The sequence below is a fragment of the Marmota flaviventris genome, chromosome 3 (genome assembly GCF_047511675.1).
Source record: "Marmota flaviventris isolate mMarFla1 chromosome 3, mMarFla1.hap1, whole genome shotgun sequence".
Classification (NCBI taxonomy): domain Eukaryota; kingdom Metazoa; phylum Chordata; class Mammalia; order Rodentia; family Sciuridae; genus Marmota; species Marmota flaviventris.
In genome coordinates, this window is record NC_092500.1 from 98,031,700 (window position 1) to 98,048,154 (window position 16,455).

The 16,455-nt window shown below is 37.0% G+C and overlaps 2 protein-coding genes across 2 annotated transcripts; both read left to right on the forward strand.

Moving 5' to 3' along the window:
- The first annotated feature begins 4,824 nt into the window (after nucleotides 1-4,824).
- LOC114108347 (taste receptor type 2 member 20-like) lies at nucleotides 4,825-5,736 on the forward strand. The gene has a single exon (XM_027955950.2). It carries the CDS (start codon nucleotides 4,825-4,827, stop codon nucleotides 5,734-5,736), a length of 912 nt encoding a protein of 303 aa, XP_027811751.2.
- Nucleotides 5,737-12,437: 6,701 nt separating this feature from the next.
- Nucleotides 12,438-13,424, forward strand: LOC114108348 (taste receptor type 2 member 14-like). The gene has a single exon (XM_027955951.2). It carries the CDS (start codon nucleotides 12,438-12,440, stop codon nucleotides 13,422-13,424), a length of 987 nt encoding a protein of 328 aa, XP_027811752.2.
- The last annotated feature ends 3,031 nt before the right edge of the window (nucleotides 13,425-16,455 follow it).

The following is a 16,455-nucleotide window of genomic DNA, read 5'->3' on the forward strand; positions in this document are numbered from 1 at the left end:
ATGGAACTGACTTCTAAAAGGGAACTCATGTTCCCCATGTCGTCGTCCCCCACGTCGTCTATCGTCCCCCATGTCTTCAAGCCCCCTCATGTTCGACACCCCTTTTCAGCTCTGAAGCAGCCAGAACGAGCCATCGCCCCTTCTTGCCCCTTCTCCTTACAGCAATAAAGTTTCTAAAATTAGGGGGAAATAAAGCCAGAAATATTAGGCAGTGTAGATAGGTAAATCGAGTCAGGTTGGATCTAGAAGGCCAATTTTGAGTGAGTCTGGGAATTTGAAGACTGTCCCCTGAGGATTACTGTTTACCAAGATGTAGAGCCTGCCCAAATAGGCCCCCAACTAAGGAAACCATGATTGGTTCCCAAGTTTCCAGACAAAGGGGGGAATGAAAAACCAGCCTGTACCTCAGAGCAAAGCCTGTCCAAGGAAGGGACATGACCTTAGTCCTTGGAAAAACCCACAGAGCACTCCTAAGCACATTCCCACCCTGCTAAGTTGTTTTATCTACAAATAACAGGAGAGATCTGCTGCACCAGTTGTCCCTGACTCAGTCAGGCTAGGTGGGGATCCATAGCAGCCCCCTAGCAGCCACCAATCAACATGAGACAGGGAAATATCTGGGATGCCAGATGACCCTCCCAGTGGTTTATGGTGGTTGATAACAAGTTGGGAAACCATGTAGTTCAGCACGTACACCCCTCTTGGCTAAAACCAATCAGTTCAAACAAATACCCCTTTTGTACTGACCAATCACCCCTACCCAACTTGTTCCCGCCAGTGAATGTGCTAATCATGTTTTAGAGTTGTTATTTGATTTTCCCGTGGTGTGTGATGATTTGCTAAAAGAGGCTATGATGTATGTGAAGTCCCTGCCCTCTCCAAAAAATGTATAAAAATGCTGCAAACCCTGGGCTCGGGGCCTCTCAGCATCACCAGTTGCTGTGTGTGCGCGCGGAGGACTGAGCTAGCTCGCAATAAACACCTCTTTGCTGCTTACATTGGAAAAAAAAAAGAAAATGTAATACATATATATGACGGAATATTACTCAGCTTTAAAGAAGAATGAAATTATGGCATTTGCTGGTAAATGGATGGAACTGGAGAATATCATGTTAAGCAAAATAAGTCAATCCCAAAAAACCAAAGGCTGAATGTTTTCTCTGATATGCAGATGCTAATTCACAATGGTAGAGGGGTGTGCTAGGGAAGAATAGGGTTATTTTAGATTAGGTTGAGAGGAATGAAGGGAGAGGAAGGGATATGGGGATAGGAAGGATAGCAGAATTAAACAGACATTATTACCTATATACACATTTGACTGCATAACTGATGATTCTACAATATGAACAAACAGAAAAATGATAAATTATATTCAATTATGTATGATATCTATATCTATATCTATATATCTCAAAGTGCATAAATATATTCTACTGTCGTGTACAACTAATTAGAACAAATAAAAAGGATTTTAAAAAGAAGACATTACAACAAATTTAGTTTAAGGATATTAATTTGCTCTTATTTACAATTCTAGAATCTGGAAATACCTTATTCTGTAAAACAGAGTATTCTGATGAATACTATTCTATTCTGGCTCTGTAGACAGAAAAGGGGCTGAAGAAAGCAAAAACAGAACAGAAAGGTGGTTTCATTCCATGTTTTCTGAGGAATTTCCATACCATTTTCCATAATGGTTGTACCAATTTGCATTCCCATTAGTAATGTTGGTAGTTCTTTGAATGTTCTTTGTAAATATTAAAGCAGAGAGGACTTTCTTATCATGGCTGCCAAGACTGCCTATTTGGGGATTTGGCTATTATGTCCATCTGTCTGTCTGTCTGTTTCTCTCTCATTTCTTGGCAGGCCAGATAAATAACTTGCTTTGTGGTATTGATCCATGAACAATTCCATTTTGGATTTAGAGCTTATTCTAAATCAGTGGTCTCCTATACATTTGTTCAGCCCCAGGGCTGCAAAGGCCCAAAGTGTACTGTTTATCCATCTCAAAGAAAGCATTTGGAGGACCCAACAGAGAGATTTTTCACTTTCTGCAAAACAAACAAACAAACAAAAAAGGCTGTTTGGATTGACAGGGATTGTATTAAATATATAAGTTGATCCCACCTAAAAAACTGCTAGCATTTAGTTTAGCTCGTTGTCTTTGCTGGCACAGTTCTTCGATGAATTTAAAATTTTGGGATGGATATGGTAGTGCACACCTGCAATTCTAGCTACTTGAAAGGCTGAGGCAAGAGGATTGCAAGTTGAAGGCCAGCCTGGGAAACTTAGCAAGACCCTCAGCAACTTAGAAAACCCTGGCTCAAAAAAAAAAAAAAAAAAAAAAAAAAAGTAAAACAGGCTAAGTAGCTGTGGGTGGTAGAGCCATTTAATTTTCTTATTGCAGTTGTTGTGGGAGGATATAAGGCCTTCTTTAGACTAACTTACTTTACTTATAACTGGAAATGCTCACAAATACTTTTTTTTTTTTTTTTGGCTGGGCATCAAATTCAGGTTCTCTTTCCTGCCAGGCAAGTGCTCTACTATAGAGCTATACTCACAGCCTCTCATAGGTAACTTTTAAGATTATTTTTAATATTTTATATATTTGAATATATAATTAACAATCCCTGGTGCCTGTCCTATACCAGACAGGAAAAACAGAAAGCACTTTGCCGCAGTCTGGCTGGGCACAATCAGGAGCCACTTGTCAAAAGAAACTAACTTTATTTTTAGAACCACACACCAAACCACACAGCTCCTCAGGAAAAACCCTCAGAGCCCAACTGCCACCACCGGCTTTCCACAAGCCTCTCTCTCCCACACAAGCTTCTCTCCACCTCCCACAATCCTCCTGCTCTTGAGGCCGATTGGCTGGGTTCCTCCAGTGCTCCGTATATTTGTGGTTTTTGGCCCCGGAGCATTGGGCCCCCCTGTCCATTTTTTGGCAATGGAGCCCGATGCCTTTCTCCACGATACCGTGGATAAACACCTGGTCCTTGTTCATTTTTTGATAATGGAGTACCCTCTATGGTGGTTTGAGAATGGCATTCATTAGCCCAATGTCTCCCTCTACGGCATCGTGGGCAAATACCTGGTATTCTACTCCTTTGATACCTAGTTTTGTTAAACCCTCCTCCAATGGGGCAATTCCTTTTAAAATGTCCTGTTAGAATATCCTTCCAAAGTACCTTGGGCTTATGCACATTTTTTGGACACATATGCCTTTCCGCAGCACTAAGTCCTGATGAATCCAAATTTAAAAGTTTAGAGTAAAAAGGGTTATTTTAAGTTTATCCTTGGGGAATATATACCCCTTCCCAGCACTTTTTACAATTAGCATGCTAATTTCCTCCCAAGACCACCCAAAGAATGTTACTTTCCTCCACATCTTACTGATGGTTATACTAAAGAAGAGAATAGTTGTAAAGCAGAGTCTAACATCAGAACTGTACAAAGAATCTGTTTCTGTCCTGACAGTCTGACTCCAAAATCCTCTCCTATAAAAACAATTATACCATAAAACTGAAAAGGAGTAAAATCCAAATTCCAGTCTAATTTTAACATTACTAATCTTAAAAAATGAAGTCATGAAAAATGAATTAAGTAGAGAAAAATAAAACGGAATGTTTACATGTGAAGATGTTTAGATTCCCCAGTGGAAAACACATGCTATTTTAAGTGACCAAGACATATTTAGAAAATCGCAGACTATTTTAATTCAATAATAAATATTTAAGTATTGGATTGACCCAAGGGGGTAACTTTAACAAAGGTCTATGTATGAGAAATATGTCTGAAAAATATTAACAATGGATGAAAGCCTAATGAGGAAAAAAGAGCTATTTAAACCTAGATGATGTCCCTGAAATCTATTTCTCATTTTGGGATTATAGGACAACAATTTCTTCGAATTATGTGAGATGTGTGTGTGTGTGTGTGTGTGTGTGCGCGCGCGCGCACATACATGTGGGCACACGTGTGCACTTGCTTATAAATAATAATTACACATAGGTATTATGTATGAACTACCAGATTTTAAGCTGTATGGACTTTCCTGGAGTTTATAAGAAAAACTGGGGTGCTTTTTATAGGAAAAATTTGGATTCTTTCTACATAAATCTGATATTAAAAAATATATTGGGGCTGGGGATTTGCCTCAAGCGGTAGTGCACTCGCCTGGTGTGCATGCGGCCCGGGTTCTATCCTCAGCACCACATACAATGATGTTGTGTCCGCCGAAAACTAAAAAAAAAAATTAAATATTAAAAGTTTTTTTTTTTTTTTCTCTCTCTCTCTCTCTCAAAAAAAAAATATAGAGAGGTGATAATCCTAGTCATGACCAAGCTTTATCCAACAATTTGAATATTCACTATATGTTCTAAATATTAAATTTTAAAATTTTATTAACAAAAAAACCTGAAGTTTCTGAACACAAATTATGAGGAGGTTAAACAAGGAAAAAATTGCAAAACGATGAAACAGAATATGTCTTTATTTGCCTGCTAGCAAATGAGAATGTAGCTTTCACCCTAATGTCAGCTATGAAATATACCAGGGTATGGGAGGGACATAAAGTATATGAGTCAGAATTAATTTGAACAATTATAGGAGTGCACTGTTTTCCATAAAAAGGACTGAATTCTTCCATAAGCACTGTGGTGATTTTCATTGACATTGGTCTCAGAATTTAAAAGAAATCTGAACATCACTGTGCACTCAGAAAGCAAGCGCACATAGAATTTAAGCTCAGTACATTAAAGGAATCACATCTAGTGATCCTAGGCCTGTCTTCTTTTTCCTTTTTTCACCTCTGGTTTCAACATGGTTAATGTACTAGCAAACATTGCTTCCATTCTCATAATAGTAGAATTTGTCATTGGAAATTTTGCCAATGTCTTCATAGCCCTGGTGAACTGCATTGACTTGATCAACAGACAAAGGATCTCCTCAGCTGATCGAATTCTCTCTGCTCTGGCTGTCTCCAGAATTGGTTTGTTATGGGTAATATCAATAAATTGGTATTTTACTGTGCTCAATCCAGATATATACAGAAAGCAAACAGAAATTATTATACATATTGCCTGGGCAGTAACCAACCATTTTAGCACCTGGCTTGCTACCAGCCTCAGCATATTTTATTTGCTCAAGATAGCCAATTTCTCCAACTTTATTTTTCTTCACCTAAAGAAGAGAGAGAGGAGTGTCATTCTTGTGATAATGTTGGGGACTTTAATGCTTTTGTTTTCTCATCTTGTGATAGCAAGCATTTTGAATACAATGCAGATGAACGAAAACATAGGGAATGTGACTCAGAATACTAAACTGAAGGACATCACAAACTTTTTAAATATGACTGCATTCACTCTACTGAACTCCAGGCCCTTTTTTATATCCTTCATATGTGTTCTGCTGTTAATCTACTCCCTGTGTAAACATCTCAGGAGGATGCGGCTCCACGGCAAAGGATCCCAAGACCCGAGCACCAAGGTCCACGTGAGGGCCCTACAAACGGTGATCTCCTTTCTCTTGTTACTTGCTGTGTACTTTGTGTCCTTAACTATATCAGGTTGGAGTTCTAAGAAGCTTGTCACGCTACTGTGCCAGGCTGCTGGCCTGCTTTATCCTTCAAGCCATTCATTTGTCTTGATTTGGGGAAACAGGAAGCTGAAAGAGGCCTTTGTGTCAGTTTTGTGGCAGGCAAGTCCACAGATCAATAACAGTGACATCATGTGACTTCTGGCAGGTTTCAAACTGATGGAATCTGCAACATTTTATGCTTCTTACCACTTTTTCATAGTGTACATATATTTGAGAAATTTCTGAAGATATGCCTAGAAAGCCTTTTACCTATGCTTATTAAATAAAAAGATATGAGCTTGTCTGTTTGTTTGTGTGTATGTATGAAAAATATGAGGATGCTTGTTAATAACATACCCTTAATATTTTATTTTGCAAATAAATTAATTATACAAAATATGACAGGATACAAAATATATGTCAGAATCATGAAACCATGTGTATTTGACATGCACATTCTATTTTATCCTCCATTTGAAGAATTTATGATTTGTATTTATGCACTACGTAGAACTGTCAGATTATTTCAGGAAATTTTTGTTTTCCATGGTTCCTTGTACAGCATATATGTATCAAAGTGTATTAGATTTCAGTGTTTGAACCTCCAACTGTTTTGGATGGCAAAACATTGAATTCTAAATCACTTATCAAAGATGTACATTTTGAGGTAAGTTTATTTTTTCCAAGATTCTTATTTCATGTTTAATAGAATAAAAAATTATTATAAAACATTCACACAATAATATTCAAGACTAACAAACATCTGTTGAGTAGATTTAGCATGAATACCATAATTGTACAAAAAAATAGATTTAATACAAAAAAGTGAGAAGCTTAGAAAAAGAAACTTTCTATAAAGGGATGGAGAAGGTAGGATTATGATCATGACTTGATTTCAATGCTATTAACATTTCAGTACACAGTTAGGAAACTCATTTCTTGCATTTCCTGCAATAACAAAGACCTTTTATTGACATTGAGATCTGATTTTAAATATTTCAGCTTTTTCTTAAACCCTGTATGGACCTCTTAAATGCCAACTATTTCTTTCATTTTTCATTCTTAAAAATTTCTTTGAACTTAACAGATGAGGACTCTACCTTTCCCTATCTTAAAAATATGCTTACTACAAAAATAATACATAAATCATTACACATAATTCAGTGAACATATCTGCAACCATTAAAATGGCATCTTTGAAATTCATGTGATAATTATAGAGAATTTCTTGAAGTTTTGGTTTAGTATAATTTTGTGTAAAATGTGGAAATGAGAGAAAGTGGGTTGACAACCATAAATGGTAAGTTCTATTATAAGAAGGAAATGTATAACTTTATGATAGCTGAATTCTACTGATTGTATTCTTGGTGTTGTGAAATCTTAACGTTATCATCTAAAACTTAAGTTAGATCATTTTCACAACTAATTTATTTATGTGTTTATCATTCATCTTCCCAGTACATTATAAGCATCATTGAAGCAGAGATTGCTTTGTCTTATTTACTGTTTATTCCCAGCACCTAGAAGCCAGCACAAGGAATATTATAAAAAATGATGTTTTACTGAATAAAATGGTTGAAAGAATGTATAAAATATATGAGGATAGGTAAACCATTAAAAATAAAACTCATCACAAAATCTTCAGTTTGCATGGATTTCTAGGTTCTTGTTTTATGTTGAGGTTACATGTTTAATCAAATACAATCATTTCTCAGAGCAAAACACTAACTATTCCACAATTCCAGTGAGAATATCTCTAGACCGTAGACTCGATGCAATTATATCAGGAATGTGATGTGCAGAAAAGTTGGAACTCCAAAATTAGATGACATGACAATAGATGACACAATAGTTTCAAAAAAGCATACAGAAGTTCTGGTAAATTTGCATATATTTTTTCTACTATGAGTGACATTATTATTGTGATATGTTGTAATTGCCTATTTTCTACACAAAAATGGCTTTTGATTTAAAATTTAACTACTATTTTTTTTTCTTTTTGTGGGATGGGGATCAAATCCATGGCCTCTCCCATGAGAGGTAAGCACCCTTCCACTGAGCTCCAATCCCAGCCTAACCCCAACCACTGCCTTTCTAGAATGTTATTTTGATATATTTTTAATAGTAATCTCTCTATATAAACTTTTTTTTGTACCTAGGATTGAACCCAGTGATACTGTACCTCTGAGCTACATCTCCAGCCCCCCTTAATTTTTTTTTAAATTTTGAGACAGGTTCTCACTTAATTGCTGAGGGTCCCAGTGACCTGCTGAGGCCAGCCAGTCTTGAACTTGCAATCCTTCTGCCTCAGTCTTCCAAGTTACTGGGATTACAGGTGTGTGCCACAGTGTGCCTGATCTTCAAATAAACATTTTATCATTGTTCTATAAACTCAAAGAAAAGTGAACAAATAAAAATTATAAAATTCAATGGATATCTTAAGCTTGGGGCTTCTAAAACCAGATTCAACGTTAGGGATTAAATCAATAAATAATATGTGGAAAGTCAGATCCGGGGTGGAATTCCAGAGGACCTGGAATCTAAGGGGAGAGAAGAGGGGAAACGGTGTGAAATGAAGTGTTATTCTGCTGGCTACCATTTCACAATGAGCTGAGAGAATCATTGTGCTGGGCACAAGAAGGCACTTGATGTCCAGGACTTCCCCAGGAAGGTCCAAAAGTGAACCTGACCTGCCTTAGTCCTTTAAAGAGAGAGAAGAGTACAAATTGGTCTTCTAAGTTCTCTTCTTTCTACAGTTATCCATTGTTCAGGGTTTACCTAGGGCAGAACCAATCTCTGTTTTTTAAGCCTTAAACCATACAGCTCCTTGGTGGCCATTTACAAAGTTCGATCTCATGGATGGAGTTGCTGTAGTACAAAATAGAAAGATAACCTGTATCACACAGATGTTGACCAAGAGAACAGGAATTGTCAAAATACCTGAAGATATGCACAGATTTGTGTTCAATACAGTTCACCCCTTGGGCACTGAGGTGTACTCATGCCCTCCAACAGTGAGTTTCGCTTTGTAAACATATTAATTATTAGCTGTTGAAGGCCCTGTGCTTAGAGAGACCTTATGATTGTTTTAATTGTCTGTTTTTACCATTTTATTTCTTAGACAAAATACTCTTCTGATGAAGAAGAGGTGGCTTCATGCTAATTCAGTGGGGTTTTTTCACCCTTTTCTTGAGTTTTGTCAGAGACATGCACAGCATCCTTGCCCACTTACAAATGCCTCTATCAGTCTTGATCTGCTGAATCATCTGGCAGAGCAATGGGCAGAACATGTTGGATATCAGCCTGCCTGAGCTGTTGAACCCTCTCCTGCTCTGGGGTCACTTGAAACCAGCAGCCTTTGAAGAAACCCCATAAATGAGTTAGTGCCACATCCCTGAATGTGATGATGTTGTCTTCAGAGCACAAAAAGGCCCAACAAACACTGTGGCACTTTTAGTGACAAGAAATAGAAGGTAGTTTGAGAAGACACTTTAGAAAAGATGTTTGCCTATGTAGATCAGACCACTGGACCCTTAGAACATTACTTGTGGTGGAGGTCCCTAAATCCTCTCAGGTTTTTCTCCCTCCTATAGAATTTTCCTCTTCTGGTAATGTTATGATATTTTACAATATTTCAGGAACTTGCCACTTCCTGCTTTGGGAACCAATTAATATAACATCACTCATATGTTATATTTAATGAGCACAATGTTTGGAAAATGTTAATGAAACTGGAAGCAGAAGAAGTGATACAGTCCTGACATACCACTGTGAGGTGTGCTGCAGCTCTTAACACACAAATGTTAGCCTGATTTTTCCCCCAAACGGCTATAGATGGAACATCATTCAAGAAGTCAATAGCCAGAAACTAAGTGTCAGAGGCAATGTTTGGCTCAATAAAGATTTTGCTTCCTGGAGCATCTATTATTGCAAATCAATCTATATTAATCTGCACTCATTGTATATTCCATCTGTCCATTGCAGGGTCAATATAGGTTAATTTAATAGTGTCATGAGAAGGAGCACCACTCCTATATTTTCCAGTGTTTTGATAGTTCAGTAATTAATTTTATTCCTTGGAGAATGTGGCCATTATATCTTGCTCATTGCCAGTAGGGTATATAATAATGTCCATTATTGTAGAGACCAGGAGCAATGTGAGAGTTTTGCCAATGGCTAAATCTGTCCATTTCAATTAGGTAAATAACTGTAACCCCATTAGACTAACCTTGGGATGGACGTGAGTCCAAGATCTAGGGAGATTCTAATATTCAGAAATTCCCATGCTATGCAGTGGACCACAAGGCCTGTTGGGGTCCCCAGGTATTAGAATCAGGTCAGATCTGGAAATTCCAGAAAATGTGGATATGTGATGTGCCCTTTCCTCTGGGGACTGTTTGCTGGTAATGCTCCAAGTCTTTGAGAAACATCATATGAGGACATCCTGACTATTCCTGAGATGCATGTTGAGTCCTTTATCAGGGGGCTTAGCCCTGGATTCTGCTTCTTGACTTATTCTCAAAGCTGGGTGAGCTCTTCGAAGGCTGAGTTCAGAAATACAGTTTTTCTTGTTTCCTTTTGGTTTACAGTTTTTAGCAGATAGCAAGACCTCTTCACCGCTGTCTTCTGGACCTGCTTCCCTAAGGGTGTTGCTTAAGACTTTCCTGAACCTGATCCTGAAGGGTCTCCAGTGAGTCTATGCTGCCAGTGCTCAGGCTTCAACCCGCAGGAGCTCTGAGCAGCCCTGAAGGAAACCTACTTGCTTCCCAGGATACCGCCCTCTCCTGGTTATGTCCTTGTCCACTGAGCACAGATTCTCTGTCTCTTTTGCTGGTACTTACTCTTCTCCCTAAAGAGTAAATATCAGGTGGACTAAGAGCTCAGTTTTACGAACTGGAATCAGTTATGCTGACCTTGCTGCTAGTCCTTACTGAGAGCCTAGCTGAACCGTCCCAAAGAGTTGAATAGCTTGACTGTTCAAATCTGTCTGTCTATATATCTGTCTATCATCTATCTAGCTTATACTGGAAAGTATACTTTTCTTCTTTGATGGGAAAGGTATGTTCAAAAATAATAATATAAGAAAACCACAACAAAATCTAGATAGAAGGGAGCTTCAGTAATATTTTTGCTTGAATTTCTACTAAATCAGAGTGGTATTGGGTCCTGAAAACTAATTTAATTTTATTTAAAAGAAAAACATAAGTATTGGAGATTTATAGGTGGGATACTATCATTATAGAAATAACGATATAAATAGAGAGATATATAGATAGAATTTTGGTTGGTTAAACTCTTTTTGATTATTTGGTAAAGGGAGTCTCAAACTTGTCATGAAATTTCTTTCTTTAAAATGAAATGTACTAACTTCTTCAAATATATGAGTATATCACTGACTCTGAAATGCATGGAGACCCTGCTCTTTTCTCCAGAGTTGACTTATTATTTTACTTTCTAGACATAATTTTTGGGAATTATCCTGGGTGCCATCCTTGCCTTGCTGGAAGAACATCTTTCCCTAGAAGCTGATGTTCAGGTGGAATCTATCGCATGTCTAATCTGGAATGAGAGGTGCAGTATTGGGAGCCTCAGGAAGACCTGCTCTGGGGTGAGTGCAGCCCTCACTTGGGACCGGAGTTCTCTCTTTTCTAAAAGCCCAAGAAGCTCCTGTTGTAGTGCCCCTCCACAAATCCCCACCCCTAGGGTTGTTTGCTTTGCTCTCTGTCACATTTCCTACCTCCTCTCAGTTACAGGAAAGGAGGCAAACCAGGAACCTTCCTGCCTGTATAGGGTTGGTATGTTTTCCATAAAAATGTTGTAATGCTGACCTAATGTACGTTTTCAGTATGTCTTTTCCTTAAATGTTAGACATTTGTGAGAAATTTCAAGATATTTGAGATTCAGTTTCTTAGCTCAGTACTGTTTCAAGGGACTGGGGTTAGCCTCAGTCCTTCATAGTGAACCTTATGTCTTTCTCTGCTATCTATGATGTTTACTATACATACTTTTGTGCTGTCTTTGTTAGTTGTTCCTGGATTTATTCTGCTCTTTAGCTTTCAAAGAATGATTCTTTAGGCTGTTCACTTCTCCTCTTGCCTCTCCTCTTGCTTAGGCAGCATATCATCTTTCAGCTCCCTGGGTGCCAGTCATGGAGCCGATGTTAGTGGGAGGTGAGCAGAGGAGATAAAATCTAAAGATCTCTGGTGCTCATGGGGGAAAAGTCTCCCTATCATTCTGAGCAAGGGAGAGGCAAATAAAGATGTGTTCTTGTTGTGTAGAGGAACTCATTAACCTCAGCAACTGCTTCATGGCACAACAGGAAGATTTCCATTGCTTTTCAGATGCACAGATAAAATAGTCTCTAGTTTTCTAGCTATTTACAGTAATACTGCATCAATTATATTTGAAAGCATTTTTTTAAACAATGTGTTAACTACCAAATCACAGTAATAAGCATGAGCTAGATGCATAATGCACGTTGAGTAAACGTAAAAGCTTAATTATTGAAGTGGAAAATGAAGGGGGTTTGGATCCAAATTAATGTGTGTGTGTGTGGTGTGCATGTATGTGTTAGAGACGGGGGAGGGGGAGAGAGGGGATGTAGACCTTATAAAAGTAAAATGGTAAATATTATTTTCAGCACTTTCAGAAGAGCTTTGGACAATGAGTGCATAGTCCCTGTACAGAATAAATTCTAAAGTATTTAAAGGAATGAAAGAATGTCAGGGCTTAGGAAGTTTTATACACCATTTAGATTATTTTTGCTATCCATATATTGAATTTTATAGTGTATATGAGAGTTTTTATAAGCCAGTATGTTATGAATATTCAAGAGTCAGATATACATAGCATTTTAAATGAATGCCTTAAGAAATTTTCAGCACTATATTAGAAATTGGGACATTCTCTTACAGACAATGAATCTTATCATACTGAGAACACTGGAAATTATTTTAAGTGTGGAATTCATAATTGGAAATTTAGGAAATGCATTCATAGCACTGGTGAACTGCATGGACTGGATCAAGAGAAGAAAGATCTCTTTAGCTGACCAAATCCTCACTGCTTTGGCACTTTCCAGAATTGGTGTACTCTGGTCAATAATCATAGCTCTAGTGATATCTTTGCAGAACCAAGATTTGTGGATGACTGAACAAATCATAAGAATGATTAATCTTACTTGGATGGTGACCAACCATTTTAGCCTCTGGCTTGCCTCAAGTCTGGGCATCTTGTATTTTCTCAAGATAGCTAATTTTTCTAACTCTGCTTTTCTTTACCTAAAGTGGAGAGTTAAAAAGGTGGTGTCAATGACCCTGCTGGTGTCTCTGGTCCTTCTGTTTTTAAACATTGTATTTATAAACACACAAATTGATGCCTGGATTGGTGGATATAAAGGAAACCTGTCTTACAGTTTCTGTTCGAGGAAGTTTGAACAACTTTCTAGGATTAGTGTAATCATCAACACTGTTTTCCTTTCCGCACCTTTCACCGTGTCCCTGATCACTTTTCTCCTGCTAATCTTCTCTCTGTGGAAACATCTGAAGAGGATGCAGCACAGTGACAAAGGATCCAGAGATGTCAGCACTATGGCTCATGTGAAAGCCTTGCAAACTGTGATCGTCTTTCTGTTACTGTACGCCATTTACTTTCTGTCTCTTGTGCAATTTTGGGTCTCTCAGTTTGTGGCAAAAAGTGTGATTGTTTTGTTTTGTTTGGCTGCTGGAATAGTTTTCCCTTCAGGTCACCCATTTGTCCTGATTCTGGGAAATAGTAAACTGAGGCAGGCTTCTCTGTCAGTGCTGGGGCGACTGAAGTGCAGGTTCAAAGATGTGGACCCCTAAAATCCCTAAAACATTTTGGGGATCCTCTTACATTCTAGAGGAAGATCGCTTAATTAGAAATTGTTAGATGCTATCAATTTATAATTTTCCAACATTCTTTTATTCTCTATTACTTTGTGATTTTACAAAAATTATGTTTGGAATAAGTCCTATTCAAACACATTTCAACTTTAGCAGAATATACATAGGGATGTATATTAATGTGCTTATAAAAGAAGGATGTGAGTATAGACTACTTAAATATAAGAACTTGTTATAGTAACATGATACAATCTTTTGTCACTCATTAACCTTCTTGAGTCTTTAAAATGATTAAACCATGATATATGAGATATACATGTGAATATGCATGAGACACTGTAAAAATGAAATGGATAATTATATACACATAAAATAATTTTCTAATGTAGAATATATGCCTAAAATTCCAGATGAAAAAATGGAGAATAACATATAGACTAGGAAACCAGATGCACTAGATACAATATTTTAAATATTTCAAATCCAATTTAAAGAAGCTTTTTAGAAATTCCTCAGAATAATGAAGCTACTTTATTTTTGATTACTCTACCTATATAGTTAACCTTATAATCAAGAATACTTGGAACAAAATGATATTATTAGGAAAATGTAATTTACATTTTGAAATATGTTGCTTTTTTCTAGGTAATTTAATCCATTTTAATTTTAATACATGAGAATACTGAATGATGGATAATGATAGTCCTTTTGAATGTCATACTGGGAAACTGGTGTTTTTGTTATACAATATGTCTTACCTGTATAGTACTAGGGTGGAAAACAATCATGTTGTCATAGAAACAGAAATTTAGAGTAACATGTGAGTGACCAACAAATAATTAACATGAACTTTTGCTATGTATATATGTTTTTAGTATTAACTCTGGTAGAAATTAAAAGTAAATAAAAAGTTACACAAACTTAATGAAATATGTAAAAAATTTAAATTACTTCAAGAGAAGAGATAAGAGAGGGAATCATGGTCATGTGCTGTGTGTTCAGTGTTGTTAAACCTTCAGGAAAATAGAATCCTATAAATTTTTAGAAATGAAGAATTCTTTGTTCATAATTTCTTTTGAAAACAGATCTATTCAGGCTGGCTGGTTGGTGTTTGTATAGGTTTTTTCCTTTAACTTAATTCTTCATTTATTTATCCATTTAAAAAAATATTTCTCTGTGTATTTGGAGATATTTTCATAAGAAATAGATGTTATAGAATAAAGTGAATGTGTGTGATAGGTGACCTCTAAAAAGAGAATAATATAATATTTATGTGGCAGGTAGTCTGTATGCTTAGTACCTTTTTAATGCTCATATACCTGTAATGCTATTTTACATGGGAAGATACTGTGATGCTGAGATGCTAAAAGACTTATGCAGCAGTGCGTGAAGATGTCAGCAGAGAGCCAGAGCACTAACTCCTGGTAGAGAGAGGCAACCCTTAATTCAGTGACATATCAACAGGAGGATGCTGGTCATAGCCACGTCTGTGAGCTGGTGGAAGACTGCTCAATTTTGGTGGTTATATTCAAGGTTATTGTTTCTATGATGTTAGAAAGCTGGCTAAGATGTACACAAAGAGGTACAGGTATTGTTTTTGTTTGCTTGTTTGCTAATTAGAAGTCAGCTGCCTTACCAATGTGTCATATGAGCTTTGTGTCTTTAGCTCATCCTCTTCTCTTTTGCAGATGAATATCCTATCATCTGCATAAAATATTTTGCATAGTGGTTATTTTAATTTTTCCTTGTAAGTATTTATTTTGGTTGGGTTGCATATTCAAATGGCTCAAATACTCAAAATCTTAGGTACAACTGTATTAACTGGCATCTCTTTGTGAATGGAGAGTTTCCTGGTGTTTCACCAGTTAAGTGTAATACTGACTTCAGCTTTGAGATTAAATACTTTTAAAAATTATCTTTAGAGAGACTCATTCTCTTCTTATCTTTTCTGATAAAAGTTGTCTAAAAGGCATACAATATGCATTCTTATTAACATGTCATATATTTCCCTCTCCTCTGACCAATTAAAATAATGATGCATGTTAATAGTCTTGCATAAAACACTGAGGTCTTCTGTCATACACATGCTCTATTTAACGAAATGTTGTGTAAGTATTCACATTTGTATATATAGAGTAAGAAATTTGTAACTATTAGAGGCAAAGTGAAATTCAGAATATATCTATAAGGTAATGATAGGTAATATACAAAAGGGAAACAACAAAATTGAATCATGTGAGAAATCTATTTTAAAAAATCATATGCTTGGGCTGGGGATGTAGCTCAAGCGGTAACGCACTCGCCTGGCATGTGCGGGGCGCTGGGTTCGATCCTCAGCACCACATAAAAATAAAATAAAGATGTTGTGTCCACCGAAAACTAAAAAATAAATATTAAAAAATTCTCTCTCTCTCTTTAAAAAAAATCATATGCTAGAAGACAACTGATTCGTATTATCAACATGCTGAGCAATGTAACTATAACCCTCAATTCTTGGCTAAAAATATGTCCTTAGAGATCCAACTAATTAATATTTCATATGAAAATGATTGGGGCAATTCCCTATACACACCTCCTCTATGTAAAGGCCATTAATGGACCTACTTTGGAAAGACTGCTGTAGACTGAATGGTTTGCCACTAAAACCCAAACGTTAAAGCTCTAACCCCCAATGTGACTGCATTTGAAGATAGGGAAAGTATGGATGTCATTAAGTTTGAAGGAGATCATAAACTGAGACCTAAAATCCAGTAGGGCTGGTGTCCTTATGAGAAGAGGGGAGACCCCATGTGTCTGAGTTCACAGAGAAGGTCTTGCGAGGTCACAGAGAACAGATCCTGTGAGAAGATGGCCCACTGACCAGCAGAGAACTCAGCAGAATCCAGTGCAGCTGGCCCCTTGATCTGCACTTCCAATCTCCAGATCTGTGAGGAAATGAACTCTTGTGTAACACACCCAGTCTGAGGTATTTTGCTAGGGAAACTGGAACATTACAATATTAATAATAATA

Bases quoted from the DNA above. Each gene is read 5' to 3' on its own strand.
- LOC114108347 (XM_027955950.2), top strand. From the start codon at position 4,825: ATGGTTAATGTACTAGCAAACATTGCTTCCATTCTCATAATAGTAGAA.
- LOC114108348 (XM_027955951.2), top strand. From the start codon at position 12,438: ATGAATGCCTTAAGAAATTTTCAGCACTATATTAGAAATTGGGACATT.